Source organism: Aspergillus foveolatus, assembly GCF_047715535.1.
Source record: "Aspergillus foveolatus strain CBS 279.81 unplaced genomic scaffold BDW70scaffold_7, whole genome shotgun sequence".
Lineage (NCBI taxonomy): Eukaryota > Fungi > Ascomycota > Eurotiomycetes > Eurotiales > Aspergillaceae > Aspergillus > Aspergillus foveolatus.
In genome coordinates, this window is record NW_027396071.1 from 562,357 (window position 1) to 583,616 (window position 21,260).

The window sequence follows — 21,260 nt, forward strand, 5'->3', positions numbered from 1 at the left end:
ACATTCCGTTTCCCCAAGATCATCGTCTACTCCGTATTGTTGTCACCGAAACCTCCACGGGTCGTGGATTTGAACCACGGAGGCAATGAAGTCATAGGATGCGGCGGACGGAGTATACACCGTAGTTACGATTGGCAAAACATTCCCCTTTAGAGAACCCTAAATCTTCAGAGAGGATCGAGATTAGCATGTCTCTGTCAGGAAACTCCTGTCTCAGGATGATCCATGATTGCAGTCAGGGTCGAGCCACGAGCTCGCTGAACTGGAACGCAAGGGGCGCGTCAAGAACTTGGTGACGACAATTGCGGTTATGCAGGGTCAAAACAAACAAATAATCAGGGTCCCTCAGCTGACACCAAATATCAACGCCATCTCGATGTTATTCATCATATCTAAGGGCTTGGCTGGATGTCCCAACTGCAAGCTCGGAATGCCTATTACTACCTGTAGGCTATCTAACACCATGCCGTAGCTATCGCCTACGAAGTCCTAAGGTCTCTATTATTCTAGATCATAGACAGACTCTTGACGATTCTAGCCTTGGTAGTCACTAGCTCGCTTAGAGCAACCGATGGTTTGGCCCGACCTCCTGGTTACGGATAAGCGCCGAGCTGCAGCATCAGCTCGATTTGAGTATGAAGCTTCCTTAATGCATATGGAGTTGAGCATACGAGGATAACTCGGCCCTCCAATTCCCTGGTAGTCGCTTTTGCGATGGCCCATTCCTTCCAAGAAACGGTCTTCAGTCCCATACTGCGACCGACTCGGCTTCTTCGTGCCTTTCAGACTCAATTTCGAATCTTCTTCCTCACATCTCCAGGGGCTTGGACGCATCTCGGTCGACCTCCTGCACGTCCTACAGCATTGGGAAAGTGTGACGAACCAACAACCACCCACCAACCCTGTTGCCTTATCAAAGACTCGATCCAGGTTCAATTGTCCAGACGTTGTCTCCATTCTCAAGTCTTAAATGTGTTATTTCTCCCAATGCCCAGCATCATTAAATCGAGCTCCTGTTTGGCAGTGGTCAACCCTGAATCTGTGTAATCGCGCGACCACTGGTATCTATTATGTACCTGATACGGAGTATCGTTCTCGTAGAACAACGATCATATGAAGGATACGAGTAGAGCTCTCGCGAATAAAAAAGCTCGCTTGAAAAGCTCGATTGAATTCTCGCTTTGCTCTAGAAAACTCCATCGACCTCCCACAAGAACAGAGTTCACGATCTATACGATTGACCTCTAGGATCTAGCCCGGCTCTGCTATATGCACGAAGCACATGCGTACCACGTTGCCTCTTGGATGCAGTCAGCGTGGGAGAACATATGCCTCGACTGGATTTAACGATAGATTGTTAACCCGGTTACTTCGTCATTGGGTTGCCCAAGAACCTATATGATTCTAAAGAGAACGCGACACCTGGCTCCATCATTCACAGCAGGGCTGGGAGAAGCCACCCACCTCGCTGTCCACAAATCAGAGTTACATCTGGGACTGCATCTTGACATCTCCTAAAAGTGCTGAGGGGTCGCCTGACAGACCAATCCGCCAAACCCCCGTATTTTCTTCCATTCCAGAGTCCAGAGTCCAGACTGTGGTTGCCTACTATGGGGTGCAGGTCTGAGTTGAGCGAGCGAACCCTCCAGGCTCACCGGCCCCGCGACCCCAAGCTTCACCACACATAAGGCTTATCCTGCAGTGAGTCAGATGGTTGGAATATGCACTGCCAAGGTGCATCCTCCGCAGTCTTATTTTTTCAAGTCATTATTCAAAATTGATTTCACCCCGGATTTGGGTGAGCAGGTGCAAGTCGCTCGACACTCCATCTGTTCAGGTCTTTTCGTCCCAAGGGTAAGCTTGTGGTAGCCATATATCAGCCTGCAAGGGAACAGCATTAGGATTTCAGAAAGATACACAACTCCATGCGAACAAAGGCGAGTAATAATTCCTAGCGAGTGGATGAATTGACCTCGAAGAAACCATATCAACTGATCTCGTCCGTATTCCGAATTAATACAGGCGTTATTATTGATCAGTGTGGAAATATGACGATACTGCGTGCAGTTTCATCTATGCCGTGACACCAGCCAAAGGCGCCTCGTCGTGAGCTTAGAGGGAATCGCGGGAGGCCCGAGAGGAGCTCTATCCCCTTCTCGGTATGAGAAGGTTTGACGCCCGCCTTGATAGCTTCCCCTCTCCTCAGTAGGGCGCTTTCCGCGGCTCACCTCTTCCAAATCACTAGACTCACAAGCCCAGCCTCTTCTGTCATGCTACGACCACGGTGACTTCACGCCGCTCTAGTTGGCTAGTCCATCCCTCTCCCGTTCGTCCCGAACTCAAACGATGGCCAACTAAATGGCCGTCTCTCCATGTCATTCTTGCGACTGTGACCGCCCTCCGCCATCCGACTTGACGAAGGATCAGACTGAAGCAGAAAATGACGCCGCACTGCATCACCGTGCGCACCGACTTCCGACAGACGTTTGCTATCGAGTTTCCGGGGGATTCTCACAGGTACTGGACAAGGACTTCTCGCAGCAAGCTTAACCCAGTGAGGCAAGAATCACAGAAATAGCACGTCAGCCAAGCATTTCCCGGGGCCATCGTATACAGCGATCGAAAGAAGGGTCTATCTACAGAGTACAAGGGATTGGTCCATGCATAACTGGGTTGTACTTCTTTTTGCCCTCTGTTTTCTGCGTCTTTTTTTTTTTATTTGGCCAGGCTCAACAAGCTGGAATTGAGCTGGTCTTGAAACTTCGCATTGGAGGTTATTCAATTGCTGTTACTATTACCTGCTACTACTAACCAGATACGCAGAAATTGTCGACGACTCCGTAAATTAGTGGAGGAGCTCTTATATGAATTGGGGTGGAGCTGATAGGCAAGCTGCTGTCCTGAACCAAACTGTTCTGCCGAGGCTCGAGATTCACTCCACAGGAAACCATGGAACCGAATGAACTCCTAACAGACGGCGGCTCTCATCTCCTTGCAATAATGAAAATTAAAGCGAGCTTGTCTCACAGTTGAAGTTGGACACAGTCCCTGATGCTTCCACCCTGCCACACCTATAGATGTGATCTCAAGTTGCAGGATTGAGGTCACCGCCGAGTCATATTGACTAGCGACCGATCGTCGTTTCGTACAGTATTACCGGATTTAGAGGATTCGGGGGAAAATCTTGGCGATCTTCACTTCTCTTACTCCAGCCTTCCAGACCACGTGAGACATTCCAGACCAGACGAGACATTTGGATTCTCTCAGGTCATTTGTCGGTCCGTCAATCACAACCCAGCAGAAATCGAGCTGGTGGTCAGTAGAATAATTGCGGTATGAAAAAGAGCAGCAGCCGCGGCTCGATAAGATCGATAATTATATCGCGCACGCCAGAACAAGGCCATGCCACCTCTCTCAATCTCCTTTAGCCTGAGCGGAGCCGTCCGGTACCGGAGTAACTTTGATGCCGCGCCTTGTGGACAACGCTGATTTCGCGCTCTTCTGAGTGGTCGAGTGGCTCGAGTCCATCCCACCGTCAAGACCGAAAGCAACCATCGTCTCTGGGGCCAGCTCAGGTACCGTCACAGTCGTGCATGATCGAATCCGTCTGATCCGTTCTCGACTTCTTCTAGAATGCTTCGTGGGTCTAGCGGCTTCTCTGGCATCAGAAATTCGCTCATCCCGTGACATTCTGACCTTCATACTGATAACTACTAGATACTACCTTCTGTGCAAGACATCCTAGCAGATGATCGGAAATCGGCATGACACTCAGGCCAATTGGATCGGCTCATTGCACGCGCCACTACGTCATGATTGAAAACTCTATCGGCAGCCCGAATCGACTCTTCAGCCCGTGCCCGGACGGGGCAGCCGGGTAAATGCACGCGGGCGTCCTCGCGTGATTATGTGATGGATTTCTGTTTCCGGGGCCTAATATAATCGATAATATGTACGAGGCAGACCGTCTGATACGGTACAGGCGTGCGGTGAGCACCCGACGCGGCATTATTACACCTGGCTTCGGCAGCGAGAAGCGAACTACCTGACTCGGTTAGCGGCTCAGTCTGTATTATTCTTTACCCGTTGCGGTAGGTTACGTAGGCACGAAATGAATCCTTCTCTCCAGTCTCCATGGGGTTGCTTTACGCCCGGGATTCGTTCCCCTGATTGATATGAAGGCCCTGATATCACAGTATGGGGTCTCAGTATTAATAGAATCTGGACAACTTGTTAGACGTCGAATTGCGATCGCTGGCCAGCTCCAGAGCAGGACTCTAATATGGACTATTGAGTCCGGTGCGGTCTTGGCTTCTGTACCTACAGTAGTTTACGGTCCGGTGTACGGCGTACCAGACTTTACGCCATACGGTTGTATGCCACCCACTCGCCTCGTTATTGCGAGCACGCGCTATCCCTAATTCGAGCTAGCCCATTTAGTAAGAGGAACACCAAATCAATTAAGATAATGGATGCTGCCACCGCAATCTGCAGCTGTGAGTCGTCAAAAGCGCTCTCCACTCCTCCGGAGACGATCGCCCGAGCCAAGCTGTCGCATCGATGATCTTGGTGAGGGATTTTCTGCTTGCCCAGCCTTATCCTCCTCTAGACGAAGGATGGAATAATCCGAGGTCGCCCATGAATCAGCCTGGATCGCATACGGCGTCAACTCAAGATCCCATCGTGGCTTTGACTTTGGCTTCATCGCCATGCGATTGCCTTCTGCCTAGGGACAGCAGATTTGGATGCTTCAAGAGTACGCAATTGTCTATAAAAAAAGAAGCTTGCCAAGAGGTTCGCGCAGGAGGTTACGTGCTGTCGGTAGGCAACTTCAATTGAGTGAGGCGCAAGCCTCGAGACCACAAACCCTTACCCCATGATTCATGGCATCGTCTTGGAGATTGGACGGCTTCAATTTCACCCCCACGATGGTACAGTCTAGTGTCTACGGGCGGGATGCATATAGCACTGGCGGACGGACCGGTCCCAGCCTCCCAACCCGGTTGTCTCCTTAGCTTTCGACCAAAAGAGTTAACTTGGAGGCAACTAGAAGACGGGACGGTACAGACAAGAAACAGCTCATCATAACTTGGGGTTTTATGCGTGAGTCTTTTTTGTCGTTCGATGTTGACCGTGGATGTCCCCGCGATATCTTCGAACACGAGCTCCTTCGTTTTCGTATCCGCTCCCGGTGACCCCGAGCGTCGACGCCGGCTTTGGCGGTCCTTTTAGCAAGAATCCGGCCTTCGAAGGAACAGTAGACTGCAAATAATGCCGCTGATGATCACCAACTGGGGAAAGAGGTCGATTTGACGCCTTGGCGAATCTCTCCGTGCGCAACTTGCGTTCTTTGATCTTCTACTTCAGGTGGCAGTACTTTGGAGAACTACTCTGACGGAGTTAACGCTCCTCCGACTCGGACAAATCGGAAATCGCCTTGTCCGCTCAGGCTCAAGAGACTACCTCTCACAAAGATCCAAATGGCTTCCGAGAAGTGACAAAGGACCAAATCCCGCGTTATCCTGGAGTGCTTCACGGTCGACGGATTAGTCGAGTTCAGCCGTCGACTTCCTATTTACAACATGGAAGATGGCGTTATTGATTCCCCAGAGACACCGTGCTTAAGAGCTAGCTCGGTCTTCAATATGTGCTGCGGCCTGCACTAAAATGTGTTACAGGAGTAGTATTTACGCGTCTTCTAAAGTCGTTCTAGGTACGAATGGTTCAAAGAGATAATAGATAAGTAATCTCGGGCCAGATAGCCAATTCTCGGCTTAATCGGCGTGCTATGCCATCGCCAGTTGCATTCGGGAATCGGCACGCTTCTGCGCTGCCGTCGGAGCCATATCAAAACCAACCACGGAATGGTACCAGCAATGGCGTGCGAGTTCCGTGGTCGAGCGAAATCTGTCTGGAACGCAGTCAACGCAATCTGAAAGAACTTTCCACGAGCCAGAGTTGGGCGTTTTCTGGGTGATCAAATTTTTCTAGAAAAATTTCGAAGATTTGTCCCTGTCCGTTCCGAGCCTGGTCCCTGTCCCTGCTGTCCCTGAACTGCTGTCCCAAAAATGCCGGTATGTGCGGAAATGGACTCCGCCAGTTCCTGCTCGTGGTTCCGTCGGACTTTGTTCGCGTTCTGCTTCATGCCTGCAAGGAGTGCCTTGACGTTTCTTGTCCCCTTAACCACCAAAACCACCAAGTTTATGATTGGACTAGGCCGTGTAGTATTTGACACTCTCTCGATCCGTATTCGGGACTGCGGACAGTAAAATGGCCACTTGACGGGATATTCAAGCAAATAATTGACCGGGCCACCGTTACACACACTGCCAAGGGATCAGCTACAGGGATGCAGGTGTCGTCTTGCCAGACCGGCGGAATCATCCTCCGCAACTTTAGTCCTTGAATGCAAGAAACTCCGACTCCAGGTCCGGGGTAGACGGTCTGCCAGCAAACTCCCTCCGGCTTATTCTACGCCGTCTTGGGAGGCGGAAGTGGACAGCCCTGCGGAGTCCCTGCGACCTGGACTCCTGGAAAACTCCTGGAAGACTGGCACGGTGGGATTCTGTCTCTGTAGTAGCCGTTGACTCCATCGCGGAACACGGTGTAACAGGCAACGGCCAGGCCAGCCTGCATTCCTGCCCATTCCGCAGTCGAGTGCGGAGTGGCAGGAGAAGGTATTCCGGTCGCTCTTGCCAAGCCTTCACAGAGCACGCTGAGCAGGCTGTGCATGCAGCCAGTCGATTCCTGTCGGGGACGTTCTGCCTCTGAAGTGACGCCAGGGTCGTCGTAGTGGTACTAGTGAAACCTCTGGGCTGCAGTACCAGTGACGTATTCCTGGGTTGAATGGGTCTAATATCAAATCCATGACTCGACTTCGTCGCAGCGCGCGATTTTGCTTGGACTCAAGTCACAGGTGCTGTTGCCTGTAGTTGGACCTGCGACTTGGCCCGTCGATCTGGTTTCGCTTCCCAGAGGGTAGTCGAATCATTGATGTGATCTATTGAAATTGAACCATGAAATTAAACCATGAATCGAATCAGAGTTTGAATCATCGATCATAGACAAGCCTGAAACCACGCCGAGTCGGACGTAAAGGGGAAAAATCCCCAGAATCAGACTCAGATTCTGGCTCCGTGCAAGTATCGGCATCGTCGATCATGTCTCGGGAGCGATAATCAATCAGTCAATCAACTGCGGAGGCCAAGATGCGGATGCAGCACGAGACCTCATTGTCCAGGCCGAGGCCGTCCTGAATTTTGGACAGAAACATGCAGGCAAGTCACCCGTCACCGAAATCACAGGAGTCTGAGAAAGTTTGCTCTATCGCCGCCAAGCAATTGCGATGGACAGGGCGTGCTTGGCATCCCTTGTATGACGGGGACGGGTGAATGTATAGGGAATCTGTAAGGTCACCTAGTAATCGGGACTACTCAGAGTCGTTGTACAGATACAGTGACCGTATCTGTTCTATGTCTTGGCTCCTGCTGGGTACTCCGTCTATGCTACCGTATACCCCGCTGGCGGCGATCCAATGGCTCTTACAGCTCGATTGAGAGATACAGAGATACAGTTAGAGTCAAGGAGTCTCAGTATCAGGCGTTGAGTCTTAGACACTCAGATTCAGTTATCGCTACACTGGCCAAGACCCCTGCCATGCATTCCTATCGGTATCGAGGTCTTCGGTGAGAATGACGAATTGTTTATTTTGCTACCTACGATAGATAACACATCTCTTGGCGAAGAATGCACGGAGTCTTCCATACACGGGCTCGACCCAGAAACTGCGATGCCTAGATATGGAAACCCAAAAACCAACCAAGATCTAAAAATGCATTCAGACGCAATGCACTGCCACTGCCGCTGGCACTGCCGTTGGCATTCACCTCCTGAAGATCGACCAACGACCTGGAGCAGGAAACGCCTCATCCAAACCCCACGGTGTCACCCCATAGATAGATTCGACTTTGCCGTGTCGACCAAAGGCAGCAGCGTTACTCCATAGGTCTACAGATCATTGTCGATGACTATTTCCGGGGGATCGACACGATTCGCGTGAATCCCTTCCAAATCATCGCCTTGGCATTCTATTCAGGGATTCTTTGCGGAGTATGGAGTGGGAGTACTGTTGGCTGAAACTATGCAAGGCGCCGCGCATGTTTTGGCATCGACCAGTCTTGGCTATGGCGGCTGCCATTTAGAGAAGGCAGTGTCTTATCTCTCGGCCGGTTTGATTTACATAACAATGTGTACTAATCGAACCAGTGCTTGATAGGCTTGGAATGGTATGGATGGCGCACTTCTCCAGGTATGCAGGGATCCCTGTTTACCTAGGATCTGCTTGTTCTGAGTGCTCGCGGAGTAAGAGCGAAAATACCACGAGCGAGCGTTGCCGGCACATGGATGCCTGAGGTCTCGGTTCTGGGATCTCGGTTCTGGGATGTCTATCGTACAGCCCAGTAGGTATGCCCTAAGTAGGATGGTGCTTTCCGAGATATGACACATATATCAATGTCAGCTTGGGTTAGAATGCCAGGTGATCTCGCCCAAGATACTATCGCCAGCTTAAGCAAAGTGTAGTCTGTCAGCTGTATGCTAAGCATGAAATCTAGTTGGCGATACTCGGTACTTTGATTCGAACTCTGTCCTAGATCTATATATGTTGACGAGTGCACTTTATAGAGAAGCATTTAGGGACAAGGTTCTTCCAACTTGCAAGATCATTAATAAGACGGGGACTCGGATATCATAGTACTCTGGACGAGAAGCTCATGCATTATTACTGTGGTGAAGGAACGACTCTTGTCATTGACTGATTCTATCACTTATCCGCGTCGATGTCACTGATATACTGGTGTCCCAGTTATACAGCCCAATTGGCCGGACTTGGATATTAGTTGTTATATCTAAGGCCGTGGATGGGCCAATAGGGCTTGCGGGCGTCATATAGACATGGTATAAACTTCGTTGACGTTATAGTATGCTTCGAACAATCACCTCAGCACAGCGTTAATCTGATAGACAGGACAAGATAGGATCTAGGGCTTTCCGGCCTCATACATCCTTAACCTCACGCCCATCCCCGGTGTTCCCACAATCTCCGATTTATGGAACTGCCTCTCCCACTCTCCGACATACTCGATCCGCTCATACCTCTGCAGAATCCTCACAATGGTATAGCCCATTTCTGCAAGCGCAAAATTCTGCCCGATACAGATCCGCGGCCCACCATTGAACGGGACGTAATGCCACGGCTTCGGAGACCATACCTCCCACCGCTCTGGTGAGAATATAGTCGGGTCCGCGAACTTCTCAGAAACAGGAGGATAGAGGTCTGGGCGGCGTTGCATGGCGTATGTGGAGTAGGCCACTGCGTCACCTTTCAGGATTGTTATCGGGAGATCGCCGTTTACTCCGCCGCCCATGGGGAGGGTTGTGTCAGTTAGGGCGAAGCGGATGTTGTATGGCACGGCTGGATAGAGGCGGAGGATTTCGTTGATGGTGTGCCGGAGATAAGGCATATTCTTGAGGTCGTCGTATGTAGGAGCGCGAGTGGGGCCGACCTTGTCGAGGATCTCGGCGCGGAGCTTCGAGTAGGCTTCTGGATAGTGGGAGAGTTCGTAAAAGGCCCAGGAAAGGGTTGCAGCGGTGGTATCACGGCCGGCGAGGAGAATTGATACAACTTGGTCGCGGATAGTCTTGGGGCTGCGGGTGTAGTTGGCTAGGGCATGGAGGAAGGTGAAGGATTTCTCGGAGCTCTTGAGATTGTCCGCTTGAAGGCTCAGTGTGTCATGAACGAATGGCCAGACAAAGTCGTTGATCACTTTCAGTCCTTGGTTATACCTCCCGCGTGGGTATAGATGCTGGGCAGGACTGCGTTCGTTAGTTAGTCCATAGTTCCTCATTGCGGCACGTACCCGAGCATTGTAAGCATCGTCTGTATGCGCTGGACGTCTGCAAAAGCCAGGGCAAAGTCGGCTTGCGGGTTCTCCAGGCTGTTGATGCCCTTTCCCAGCAGGAACTCGGTGATAGCATCAAGGGTCATTCGGTAGAACAGGTCCATGACGTCTGTTGGCTCGCCAGAAGGACTGTATAAACTCAACATCGTTTGGGTCTTGCGTTCAAAGATATCAAGGTCGCTGATCCGGTCCTTGATAAACATGGGCCGGATGAGGTTGCGACTGCCTTGCCATTCTTTCCCATCAGTAGTGAAGATGCTATCTCCAAGAAAGGGAATCCACAGCTTATGAAAAAGCTCGCCTTTGCCAAAATCTGCGAACTTTCCCGTGAGAACCGCTTTGAGGTGCTCAGGTTCGCGGGTCTGGATCACGCGAAATGAACCAAAGATATTGCTCTCCACGCAGTTTGATGATGCTGGATTGCCGTGGTCAAGGCTCCTTTTAAAGAACTCGTATAGGCGGTGCTCGTTCTGCGCTTTGACCACAGCGAAGAAGAAGCGAGTCACTTAACGCCTTAGCCAGAGCATTTCACGATGGTACACCGATCCAGATACCTGAAATGATGTCCCTAGGGATCATGGGCGCATGGATCCCGCCCTTTAGATAGAAACGCCGGTCATAGAGGAAGAGCCTGATCGGCCGGGTAAGTATATAGATTAGAATGAGACCGCTAAGTGCGAGCACCGGGCTCAGAAGGAGAAGGAGATATATCTTGAGATTCATCTGGCTCATCTTGAGTGTTATTCACATTGTTTGCTATCTCCCCCTGACGGACTGAATATTTATATGCCAACCGAGTTGGTGAGAGGTATAACACCGGAGTCGCTATACCTGAGTCAACGTGTAAGGCTGTCACAACTTCTTGACGTGGTTGGTCCACAGCGCCAATACGCTTTGGCTGCGGAGAACCTTGCAGCCGCCGCGATCCTCGGCTAGCTCATCTTAGTGATAGCCTGATGCGAAGCGCGTGAAAACGATTAGATGGTCTCGCAACCGTACGGTTTTGAGTACTCTGTGGGTAGCAACTAAAATATGATGTTATAACCTACGGAGCATGGAACGAGCAGCCCGGGCTGCCGCTTCTCAATAGCGAATTTGGCCCTCCAGCCCGTGCAGTGACCTGGCAGAAGCACTGCAGGGTCTAATTTCAGTAGGTCTTTGATGCTTCTTTCAATCTGGTTTGCGTCGCTCGTAGCCAGATGAAAGCCCCCAATCACAGCATGCAGAGGGATGGACCCCCCCGCAAGTTCAAGTGCATGTTGAGTGCAGTTGACGACTCCAGCGTGGCTGCAGCCAGTCAGCATGATGATCCCCTTGTCTGCTATGATTAGCATTGCATGTGAAACTATGTCAAATGAACAATCGCAGACCTTTGACATTGCACATGATGAATCGCTCATCAACAATGGCCTCGTCCGATGTCCATTCATTGTCCTCTTTGTCGAACCGCATTCCATGCTTTAGACCCGTCTCGTATGGCGTCCGCCTCGGTATCTCGCCGGAAATGAGGAAGAAGTCGTCCAGCACAGTATGCGCGCTATCGTATTTCTGGACCGTCGCACCGGCAGCTTCAAGTTCTTCAAAGGACGGATCCGCCTGCAAGGAGATGATGTTCTCGCCAATCGAGAACCCTCGATAGTCTGGCCGGTTTGGGTGAAGGTCAGCGACCAGGTCTTTAGGAAGACCATTGGCTTCTTTGGCCTCGGTAATCATTCGAACCGCTCGAAGGAGACCGCCTGTATTGTTCAGTTTAGACTCTCCACATCCATATAAGAGCCTGGCTGACCTGAATGGTCCCGATGCCAATGAGACAGCTGGACCAGCTCGACCGAAGATAGCTCAGGCTTCATCCTTCGAACGTTCCTTTCCCAAGCCTCCTCTTCTGGCCCTGCATCGAAAAGAATAGAATGCTTCTGATTGCCTTTTGTCGCGGTCTGTGAGATCGTAAGCGGTATGTTGTACAAATCTGATCAGATGCTGCGTACAAGTATGATCGACAAGCCATGTGCTGAGCAGCATATATCCTCCATTTGGAGTTCCCTGTGAGCATCTCCTCTGTCGTTCAGGTGATGGGGCGAGTTCATGGCCAAATGGCCCATCAGACCGGAAATCTGGACGGTGTCAGGGGAAATGGTCGACAGGGGATCCAGGTCATTGTCAATGAGGACATGTGCCTCCAGAGAGTCAACTTCAACGAGATTCAGTTGTGTCATCTTGATTGTAGGAGAGAAAATGTTACGTTAGAAGAGGGTGTTGAAGTCAAAGGTGAGAAAGAGTGGGGGTAGAAAGAGAGCTCTCGCATCATCGTTAAATCAACCGGCTCAACAGCGAATGTCGATCACGGGACAATGTCTCTTTCTATCTTCTGTACTCTGATACTGTTCTAGGAACTCAAGAAATCGTTGTATAGAATAGATCCTCGATGGCCGTGAATTGTAGACGAGTGTGCGGGGATATATAATTTGCCTGTCGATCCCCCATAAAGACAAACTCCCAATTTTTTCTCCTTTTACATCGAACTTCTTTTGCCAATCTACTTGCACTCCTCGTCTCTAGCAACATGCGCTTCATATTATCTCTACTATTACTCCTCCCATTTACGACCGCCGGTTTCAGCCCAACGTGCATCAGAGTCGTCACAGCGCTGGCCGCACGGCCCAACGATCTGTTCAACAAGTTCCAGCGCGAGATCTGCGATCAAGGATGCCAGCCAACAGTGCCTCACTGGGACCTCTGGACTCGCAATAATACCTTCGTCCCCGCCGTCCACAGCTTAATGCAGACCCTGAATGCCCCGAAGCAGGAGGAAGCGCTGTTAAAACTCGGCGACGACGCTGCCGACATCATCAAGCGGCAGTGCGGGCCAAAACTCGAGGGACGCGACATCTGCGCCGATGCTCATACCCTGGCTGCGTTTGGGAACTGTTTCAAGACGAATTTCGTCAAGGCTGCCATCGCTAATCTCCCAACCCTGCTCCCAATGGTGTCGGAGCCGGTGTGCCGCAAGCAGCTGGAATACTTGAAGTCAGACGAGCTCTGGGAGGAGATCATCCCCAACAATATGAGGGAATACGCCAAAGTGTGCAAGCAATTAACATACCAGCCGATGATGGAGCAGATGTATATCTTCTGATAGAATAATCTACCTACATTTTCCGGTCATAGGTGTAATTGTTGGCTGGTGATGTTATCTCCGTCTCGGGGAATCGGCGGCAATTCCCCGATCTCAGATCTCCGCTGCTCTTCATCATCATTACCTCGTGCCATCTTCAACCACCTTTATAGGCCCATAGATCTGATTCTGGGTATCGCCATGATACACCGTCTGCTCTCCTGATATCCGTATGGCGTCTGCCACTCTTTGCCGGGCACTGCGCTCGGGCCCCTCCCCTTCACCGTCGCTCACGAGCATTGCCTTCACCCAGCGTCATCTCCGCTCTGTACCTCCTCGTCTTTCTTGCCCAGCCCAGCCGCTCTGCCACCGAAGACATGTACATTCTGGCGAATTTCAGCCCTTTGTACCTATATCACCGAGCTCCTTAGGGAAGCCGGTTCCCGCGAGGACCTACCGCCGAACTCGAAAATGGCTTCGTCGCATCTTTTACCTTTCGTTGGCGACGGGCATCGTCTACGTCTTCGATAATCAATTCTACGCTTCCTCCATCACTCGAACCGCTCGTACATTCTCGCTGGGAGTGCTTGTTGCCTTGGACTACAAGATCAATTTCCGCCCGAACCCCCCTCTCGCCGGTTCCATCGCAGACGTCCACGCCCGGAACGCCGAGCGACTGTCGGACCTCTTGCGGCATAATGGTGGACTATACCTGAAGATTGGCCAAGCTATCGCCATGCAATCGGCTATATTACCACCGGAATTCCAGAAAATGTTTGCGCGAATGTTTGATGATGCACCACAGAATAGTTGGAAGGACGTGGAGAAAGTCATACGAGAGGACTTTGGCAAATCCGCGGAGGAGGTCTTCGGTGTTTCCTTTAGCGGCGATCCTACAAAGGGAGTCATGGAACGTGTGGCCAGAGCGAGTGCCAGTGTAGCTCAGGTGCATTGGGCCCGGTTGGCAGACGGAAGAGAAGTTGCTATCAAGATTCAGAAACGAGAGATTGCGCAACAAATACAGTGGGATCTATGGGCCTTTAAGTATGCTTTTTTATTTTTCGCCTCAGTTATTGATATTTGATGCTAATACTCCGAAGGGTTGTTACCTGGATCTACAGCCGCATTTTCGACCTTCCGTTCTATAGTCTTGTTCCCTACGTCAGCGAGCGTCTTTTCCTTGAAACAGATTTTGAGAACGAAGCCGACAACTCGGAAATGATGGCCAAGCTTGTCGCGGGGGAGTCTCGCCTTCGTGGCCGCGTATACATCCCGAAAGTTCACCGTGAGCTGAGCTCCAAACGCGTCATGACAGCGGAGTGGATCGAGGGAGTACGGCTCTGGGACAAAGACGCTATCACACGCACCTGGCGCGGAGGCTGGCGCGAGGGAAGCCCCGGCTGTGGCGGAACACCACTGGACTCCCCGCGGGCCAACAGATCCGCATCCGCACGTTCAAGCTTCAAGATCAAACCGGAGCGCAACGACTGGCGGGGCAGGAACGGCCGCGGCGGCCTCGGCCTGTCACTAAAGGAGGTAATGACAACAATGGTAGACCTCTTCTCAGCGCAGATGTTCCTCTGGGGCCTGGTTCACTGCGATCCTCACCCGGGCAACATCTTCATCCGCCGCAAGCCCAACGGCCATTCCGAGCTCGTCCTTATCGACCACGGTCTCTACATCCACATGGATCCCGAGTTCCGACATCAATACGCCCGCTTCTGGAAGGCCCTCCTCACCTTCGACAACGCCACCATTAACGAAATTGTCAAGGGCTGGGGTGTCAATAACCCGGACATCTTCGCCTCGGCAACCCTTATGAAACCATACCGCGGCGGCAACCTTTCTACTCAGCAAGGGATTGAACGCCTCAGCAAAGCTGAGCGCGCTCAACGCCACTATGAGATGCAACAAGCCAGCCGCAAAGCCGTCCGAGAGATCCTGGGCGACGAAACCAAATGGCCCCAGCAGCTTATCTTTATCGGTCGTAATCTGCGCATCGTCCAGGGGAACAACCAGTTCTTGGGATCGCCAGTGAACCGTATCAAGATAACGGGCTTGTGGGCTTCACGGGCGCTGGTTGAGTCGCCGGATCTTCGTCTGACCGAGAAGATCCGCAACTATGGCCGCCATTTGCTTTTCCGTGTCGTACTTTTTTCTAGTGACCTGTTCTTTTGGTTTACGAAGGTGCGACAGTTTCTCCATCTGGGCGGTGGCATGGAGGATGATCTTGAGGCGCAGATGCAGTCTGTGGCAAAGGATATGGGGGTGGAATTGAACCATAGTATCTTTGAGGGGTAACATATCGACCGTCTTCTCCACTGTAGACTACGTAGATTATGGTTTGGGATAAAAAGGCACTCCAGTCATGTCGTGATACCTAGTTTTTTGTATTGAACCCGCCAATAGAAAGCTTGTCCAATGATCAAAGGCGCGTTTTATCACGGTGGAATACAATAGTTAGAGGTCTGAAATTTTGATCGGAGAGAAGGAGGAACCACATTTAAATATACATACTCGCTTGCTTGCTAACCACCTCAAAAAAAGACAATGCAACAGAAGAGTATACAGAACCTACATCACCGCTAAAAGGGAAGGGTATCATCAGATCATACATAGCGCTTAGCGCATGTCGCTTGTCATTATGGTGTTGATTTAATCGGATCGTCAGAGCTGTTCACTGATGTTCCCACTCGGAGAACCCAAGAGGGCGCCATTCCTGGCCCGGATACGCAGTGCTGGACATCATGATTTCCTCACTGGAATTGTCGTCCGTTCGGGCGGGGAGCTCAACCGGGCCGTGTAATGCATTGATCGTGCGCGCACCGCTGCGGTGCGGGTGGTCGGGAGTGGTGGTATTGGGCTGTGCTTGTGGCGGAGTGAGTTCGGACGTTGATGAAGAGTGAGGGACGGGCGGACCCTGTTTCTCGTCCTGCGGTTGGAATTTGGAAGGGCCGTGTTCTTCTTCGTCTTCTTGGTAGGTGGGTAATCGGGTGCTGGTGTCTGTGCCAGTGCCGGTGCCATTAAGGACGCCCTCAGTTTCATGGCTCCAGGAAACCGATGTACCCGTCGCTGCCTCGTCGTCGTCGCCTGGGATGGTGATTTTCCAGGGTAGTTCTTGGTCACCAATGCGACTTGTGCGGGGATTTGACGACCGGAAGGCACCTAGGTTGAAAGCGGGATCGGTGGGGTCATGCTTCGGAAGATGGCGCTCTTCGGGCCGTGGCGCAAAGGCTTTGGGGCTTCGGGAGCGGAGATGCAGTTCTTGGGCGTAAGTACGCTCCTCGGAACGGCCGCGAGATGGTGGCGTACGAGGGGTCGGAGAAGGCAGGGACGGACTGTATCGCGGGGATGAAACGTGGGGTTGGCGATGCGGAGAGACAGGTGGGGGATACGGCGGGAAATGGGGCGAGAGTCGGCCGGGATCGGTGGGTGTAGGGTCGCTCAACCTTATATGGTCTGAGCTAGCAGTGCCGCGGAGGGGCTGGTGAGGGCCTGCGACGGAGAAGGTTTCTGGCGATTCATGCGCAAAGTATCCTTCTAGAGGTGCACGTGGGCTGTGAATAGTGTTGCGACCGTCTGGAAGGGATAGTGGCCTTTCATGGTAATCAACCGATGAGATTGACGAGCCCGCGATTCTAGAGTCCGGCCGAGAGGTGACTGGTGCGAGGTAATGCCTGGTACTGCTCTCCGAGGAGGATTCAATTATAGGCTCTGGGGGCGCAGACTTTCTATGCTGAGTGCGGCTGAAAAGGCCCTAGGAAGAGACTGAGAATCCATCCCAAGCAATCAACATGACGGGAGGGAGGACTTACGGTCAATCGATGGAACGGCTTTTTTGACGGTTGCTCGGTCTTAAAATCAGACTGATTTGCACCCATTGAGATACGGCGAAACCGGCTGACGTTCTTCAGCTTCTCCATGGGTGACGAGATTCTTTGGGATGCGGGGTCCCGCTACGAGAATATCTGAACTGGCCGTCGCGACCAGTCATGCTTGAAGCGAAGGGACGCAGGACTCGACGGGTAGAAGTCGGACGACCGTTGTGGTGGGCCGGCGCCGTTTGAATAACCTCACGCTGAGACGAAGGCTTTCAGGAAGGTTATTCTTCCTTGAGACTCGAGGCACTAACTGTACTCTTGTGACCCACGGCGCCGAGTTCTTCCGCCAAGGAGACGCGGCTGGGACTCCTCGCCCACGGCTGAAGAGAGAACTGAGAAGAACGAATGACTGTTCTAAGCTGTGGAGAAATCAGTCGCCAGTCGGAATAATGCTTGACATGGACAAAAACTAACAGAACAAGTGGACTCACCAAGCTTCGAAGCAAGTGGCGGCGACAGGTCTAGATCGGTTTGCTGCACGCCCAACAGGTCAAGGACGAGTCCGAGGGCGGCTGGGCACCGCAGGAAGAATAGAGAGCGCGGCTTGCGTACGTCGCCCTGACCTAAAATGCCGCCAAAGATTGCAGGATGAAATCGAAGGATTTGACAGTCTCACGGCGGAAAGGGCCTTCAACGTGGTTGTCTTCAGAGTCAGACTTGGGAATGTCCACTATGCGCATTTCTCCCGCAGTGCGGCTTAGCGCCCAAGTGATCAACACTCTGGTCCCCAATCTTACTGGACCAGCCAGCATGACAGTCTCAGATCTCCATGAGGCTCCCTTTGTCTCCCAGCTCTCAATAGGACAGGGATCGCATTTGCTGGTGCCTGCTGGGCGCTGCGGACCACTGCTTTTTCCGGTCGAACTGCACTACCAGCGAGTAGTGTCGAAGGTTGGACGAAAATCTTCCCCACCCCTGCTGGCTCTGCATCGTCATCTCCAGCTGCAATTGCCGTTCGTCAATCTACTCCGGCTGCTGGATGGTGAGGGTCTTCTAGATCTAGACGAGATTCAGCATCAGGCTGAAGGTCGGATAGCCGGATAGGCTTGTGATATCCACGCACCGCTTGGAAGCCCTACATCATCACCACTAAAGTATTAGAGGCCGAAATAAGCGAGACAACAGAATGAATAGAGAAGCGGGAAGGGGAGAAAAAATAAGGGGCAGATCGTAAGGTAAGCGCCGATGCGGCGACTGTTTCGCAAACATCGTCTCGTGTCACATTCTGAACTGCACCTCGAAAGGTGTTCTCAATTACAACAGGCTTGTATCAATGAATAGAGACATAAGGCGGAAGGTAAAAAAGGGGGTAACATATACAGGTATACAATTCCACAATCCCACAATCCACTACAAGACAACAAGACGTAAATGCAGAAGGTTTGCCGTCGACGCGAGTAGAAATAGAATGAAATGCAGCACCGGTATAGGTGCTCCAGAACGAAATCAAGGCTCTACCTTTTCAGACCCTCCCGCCCCCTTCAGTTTGCTTCGTCCTTTGGAGAAGAGGCCCTTAGCGGCCTTACCTGCTTGGCCACCTAACACTCCTGCAGTATGCAGGAAATCTTTTCCAGACTGTTGCCGCATGGATCCGAGCGGCGCGGATGGCCGCCTAATATGGCCCGACGTTGAGTGAGATCCATCTTGGAGCGAAGATGCAAGGTTTCCTAAGGATGCAAGTTTTGGGAATTTGGTGCGCGGTACGCTGTTTTTGAACTCCTCGGATAGAGGTTTGGAGTTGCGGCTTATGACATCGTGATGCTCCGGGTGGGCATGGAACGTAACCTGAAGCCAGTTTCCTAGACCAGTATTGATGGTTGCAAATTGATCTCGCGTACGGTCAAAAGACTGAATCCGTTCGTACGGTGACTGCATGTTGAGAATGTCTTTAAATCCTAGCAAGCCTGTCTCGTCAGACACAGGCGGTGTATGCGTCGGTTGTTCCAGAGTTGGCGGCATATGGCTGGACGAGTCTCCCTCTTCGGCCCGGGCAAGTGTCTCTGTAGTCTGAGAAAGAACAGGCTCATGGCCATGGTCACTTAATGGAATGCTAGGAGCATCCATGGCCACGGGCGGTACGAGAGTAAGCTTAGGTTTCTCGGGTGTAGCTGGTTCAACCCTCTCTCCTGACGAGTCCGCTATCTCTGATGGTTGTTTCGTGGGCGCTACCACGGATTCCGGGAGGACGCTATCTTGCGAAAAGGGGAACTGCCCGGGCATCGGTGGCGGTCGAGCGGGCTGGGCTTGTGTGACGGGAACAGAATCCTCGTCTTCAGACGATTCTTCCCAGGAGAAGCGTTTTTTGAGTTTAGGTTGGGAGACCTGCGATGGGGGTGGAGTTGCATTCCCAGTTGAAGGAGCCTGGGACGTCGCCAGGATAGTGTCAAATGTCGGTCCAGACGGTTCTGATCCCGGAGAAGTTGCGGTTTGCGGTGCCGCCCTGTAGGCCTCATATTCTCTCGGGAGTAAATTATTCTCTCCACTGGTATGGGGTGGCGTGCCAATCTCCTGGTGGTCGGAGGGTGAGTTCTCTCTGCTTAGAGAACGAATAATCTCCTTTCTTAACCGATCATTCTCCGTATCTTCAGGAGAATTTTCCGTGCTCATTGACGGTATGATTACAGGAATGTCTGTTGATACAGCCGGATTAAAGACCATGTTTGTCTGAACGTTAAGAGGTGCAGGCAAATCACTCCTCGTAGTTTCCCGAGAGGGTTGTGGGATATCCGGGTTAAAAACGTGCTGCTGAGGCTGCGTGGCCAAAGGAGACTCCACTGGCGTTCCAGAGGATATTTGAGCCAGTTCGGACGATGCAGTGGCATCGGGCCCAGCAATGACCGGTCTGCGAGAAGGACTGTTGCCAGGGCTGGGTATGCTCAGATCCCGGCGGTGCCCTGGCTTGAAGACCATGTTGCCTTCGGTCGGCGTTTCTGTATTCTCATTCGGCTCTTCATGGATGGTCGGGGTTTTGTCATCGGTATTCCCGCGACGGGGAATGATGGGACTTATGCCCGCCGTACTATCGCTATTTGAGCGAGCTACGCTGTCAGCAACGGTACTTGGAGTTTCAGGGACATCGAAAGCTTGGTTGACGGCGGAGCGGAAGCCGAGAGAAGGATTGTGATGTAACTGGTGTGGTTGATCTCCTGGTTCCTGGTTGTTCTGAGGGCCAGGTTCGGGTTCACTGAAGAAACCAGAACCGAACGCGGATAAGCGCTTCACCTCCGGCAACGAGAGGGCCGGGGGTTCGTTCGATGCTGCCGGAGGGGTACTCGCTTTCTTGACATCGGCTTGTTCTGCTTTGTAAGTAGGCTCCGGGGCTTGAGCGGCAGGAGGGATTGTGTTCTCAGAAGACTCAGGAACTGCGTCAGCCCCTGAAGCGTGTTCGTCCGTCGATGGTGCAGCCGGAGACGGCCGGCGGTCCTGCTGTTCCTCTCGCATCCGCTTATAGATGTCAGCCGGGCGGACTATGGGCGCCGTAGGACTGCTGGAGGCAGCTGGGCTCTCTGTTGGCATTGTCTGAGCTCGCTCCACCGAGCGCGAGCGGCCCGTGCTTGGTAGTGGCGGATGGGGTGTTCCCAGTGAAAGGGTACTCGAGACATCCGGAGTGCTCTGATTCGCACTTGTACGCTGGGTCTGTGGTTCCGGGGGTTGGTCATCATATTCATACTCTCCATACTCATCTTCACCCCAGTCATCGCCGTCGTAAGAGTACTTCTTTGCCTCGACCCAACGTTTCGTTTTTGCCCGATTCACATTCGGTTTGAAAGAAACAGGAGTGTCGCCGCGGGCATAGGGGGATATCGTACTAGAGTTGGATGTGTTGAGAGGGCTAGAAAGGGAAGCGATCAGCAAGGAATCATGCAACGTAGGGAAAGCGGTCCAACTCACGGGCGTTGGAATGGACCGGACATGGCTACAGATGGCTGCTTAACAGCTCATAAACAATCGCATATATGCCGATATAGGCTCGTGATTCGCATATCCCAGGCTCTGGGCTATAGTCTCAACGCTGGGTTTGTGCCGGGTCACAAAATGAACACTGGAATCCGCAAGGCAGCAAGTTTTGAATTCGCCGGCTATGACGTGCGGCAGGCAGGATGAAACTGAGGGCCAAGGTGACAGACACGTAATATATAGGAAAAAAATAGAGACAGGCAGGACAATTATGTCTGGGTTAGGTGCGTGGAATAGACGTGGAATAGAGTGCAAAATGCCAAATAAAGACTGGTAAAAAGCAGAGGAATCGAGATACCAAGCTGACGTAGAGTCGTGGACAACCCCCCTGAGGCTAGTAGGGCGGCTCCG

The 21,260-nt window shown here is 52.0% G+C and overlaps 7 protein-coding genes across 7 annotated transcripts; 3 read left to right on the plus strand and 4 right to left on the minus strand.

Moving 5' to 3' along the window:
- Window positions 1-8,117: 8,117 nt before the first annotated feature.
- BDW70DRAFT_130066 (uncharacterized protein) lies at window positions 8,118-8,607 on the minus strand. The gene has a single exon (XM_073735739.1). It carries the CDS (start codon window positions 8,503-8,505, stop codon window positions 8,236-8,238), a length of 270 nt encoding a protein of 89 aa, XP_073599249.1. The 5' UTR covers window positions 8,506-8,607; the 3' UTR covers window positions 8,118-8,235.
- Window positions 8,608-9,038: 431 nt separating this feature from the next.
- On the minus strand, window positions 9,039-12,172 carry BDW70DRAFT_148002 (cytochrome P450; the record flags this gene model as incomplete). Its single annotated transcript, XM_073738800.1, has 8 exons — window positions 9,039-9,873; window positions 9,918-10,464; window positions 10,514-10,590; window position 10,971; window positions 11,005-11,280; window positions 11,330-11,695; window positions 11,746-11,893; window positions 11,945-12,172. The coding sequence occupies 8 exons, from the start codon at window positions 12,170-12,172 to the stop codon at window positions 9,039-9,041; spliced, it is 2,478 nt and encodes an 825-aa protein (XP_073599250.1).
- A 137-nt stretch (window positions 12,173-12,309) lies between these two features.
- On the plus strand, window positions 12,310-13,198 carry BDW70DRAFT_110497 (uncharacterized protein). The gene has a single exon (XM_073734521.1). The coding sequence runs from the start codon at window positions 12,520-12,522 to the stop codon at window positions 13,090-13,092; it is 573 nt and encodes a 190-aa protein (XP_073599251.1). The 5' UTR covers window positions 12,310-12,519; the 3' UTR covers window positions 13,093-13,198.
- BDW70DRAFT_110498 (ABC1 kinase family protein) lies at window positions 13,199-15,518 on the plus strand. Its single transcript, XM_073734522.1, has 2 exons — window positions 13,199-14,115; window positions 14,172-15,518. Exons 1-2 carry the CDS (start codon window positions 13,304-13,306, stop codon window positions 15,370-15,372), a joined length of 2,013 nt encoding a protein of 670 aa, XP_073599252.1. The 5' UTR covers window positions 13,199-13,303; the 3' UTR covers window positions 15,373-15,518.
- Window positions 15,519-15,748: 230 nt separating this feature from the next.
- On the minus strand, window positions 15,749-16,994 carry BDW70DRAFT_157092 (uncharacterized protein; the record flags this gene model as incomplete). Its single annotated transcript, XM_073740289.1, has 2 exons — window positions 15,749-16,828; window positions 16,887-16,994. 2 exons carry the CDS (start codon window positions 16,992-16,994, stop codon window positions 15,749-15,751), a joined length of 1,188 nt encoding a protein of 395 aa, XP_073599253.1.
- Window positions 16,995-17,303: 309 nt separating this feature from the next.
- BDW70DRAFT_110524 (uncharacterized protein) lies at window positions 17,304-18,197 on the plus strand. Its single transcript, XM_073734524.1, has one exon. It carries the CDS (start codon window positions 17,541-17,543, stop codon window positions 17,994-17,996), a length of 456 nt encoding a protein of 151 aa, XP_073599254.1. The 5' UTR covers window positions 17,304-17,540; the 3' UTR covers window positions 17,997-18,197.
- On the minus strand, window positions 18,198-21,197 carry BDW70DRAFT_110518 (uncharacterized protein). Its single transcript, XM_073734523.1, has 2 exons — window positions 20,844-21,197; window positions 18,198-20,784 (listed from the first exon to the last, which is right to left on the minus strand). The coding sequence occupies exons 1-2, from the start codon at window positions 20,864-20,866 to the stop codon at window positions 18,399-18,401; spliced, it is 2,409 nt and encodes an 802-aa protein (XP_073599255.1). The 5' UTR covers window positions 20,867-21,197; the 3' UTR covers window positions 18,198-18,398.
- Between the last annotated feature and the right edge of the window lie 63 nt (window positions 21,198-21,260).

Excerpts from the sequence above, each read along its gene's own strand:
- BDW70DRAFT_130066 (XM_073735739.1), bottom strand. The coding sequence starts at position 8,505 with ATGTGTCATATCTCGGAAAGCACCATCCTACTTAGGGCATACCTACTG.
- BDW70DRAFT_110518 (XM_073734523.1), bottom strand. The coding sequence starts at position 20,866 with ATGTCCGGTCCATTCCAACGCCC. Across the intron at positions 20,785-20,843 it reads TCCGGTCCATTCCAACGCCC|CCCTCTCAACACATCCAACT; the intron begins GTGAGTTGGACC and ends TTCCCTTTCTAG.
- BDW70DRAFT_110497 (XM_073734521.1), top strand. The coding sequence starts at position 12,520 with ATGCGCTTCATATTATCTCTACTATTACTCCTCCCATTTACGACCGCC.
- BDW70DRAFT_110524 (XM_073734524.1), top strand. The coding sequence starts at position 17,541 with ATGAAATCGAAGGATTTGACAGTCTCACGGCGGAAAGGGCCTTCAACG.
- BDW70DRAFT_110498 (XM_073734522.1), top strand. The coding sequence starts at position 13,304 with ATGGCGTCTGCCACTCTTTGCCGGGCACTGCGCTCGGGCCCCTCCCCT. Across the intron at positions 14,116-14,171 it reads TGGGATCTATGGGCCTTTAA|GGTTGTTACCTGGATCTACA; the intron begins GTATGCTTTTTT and ends AATACTCCGAAG.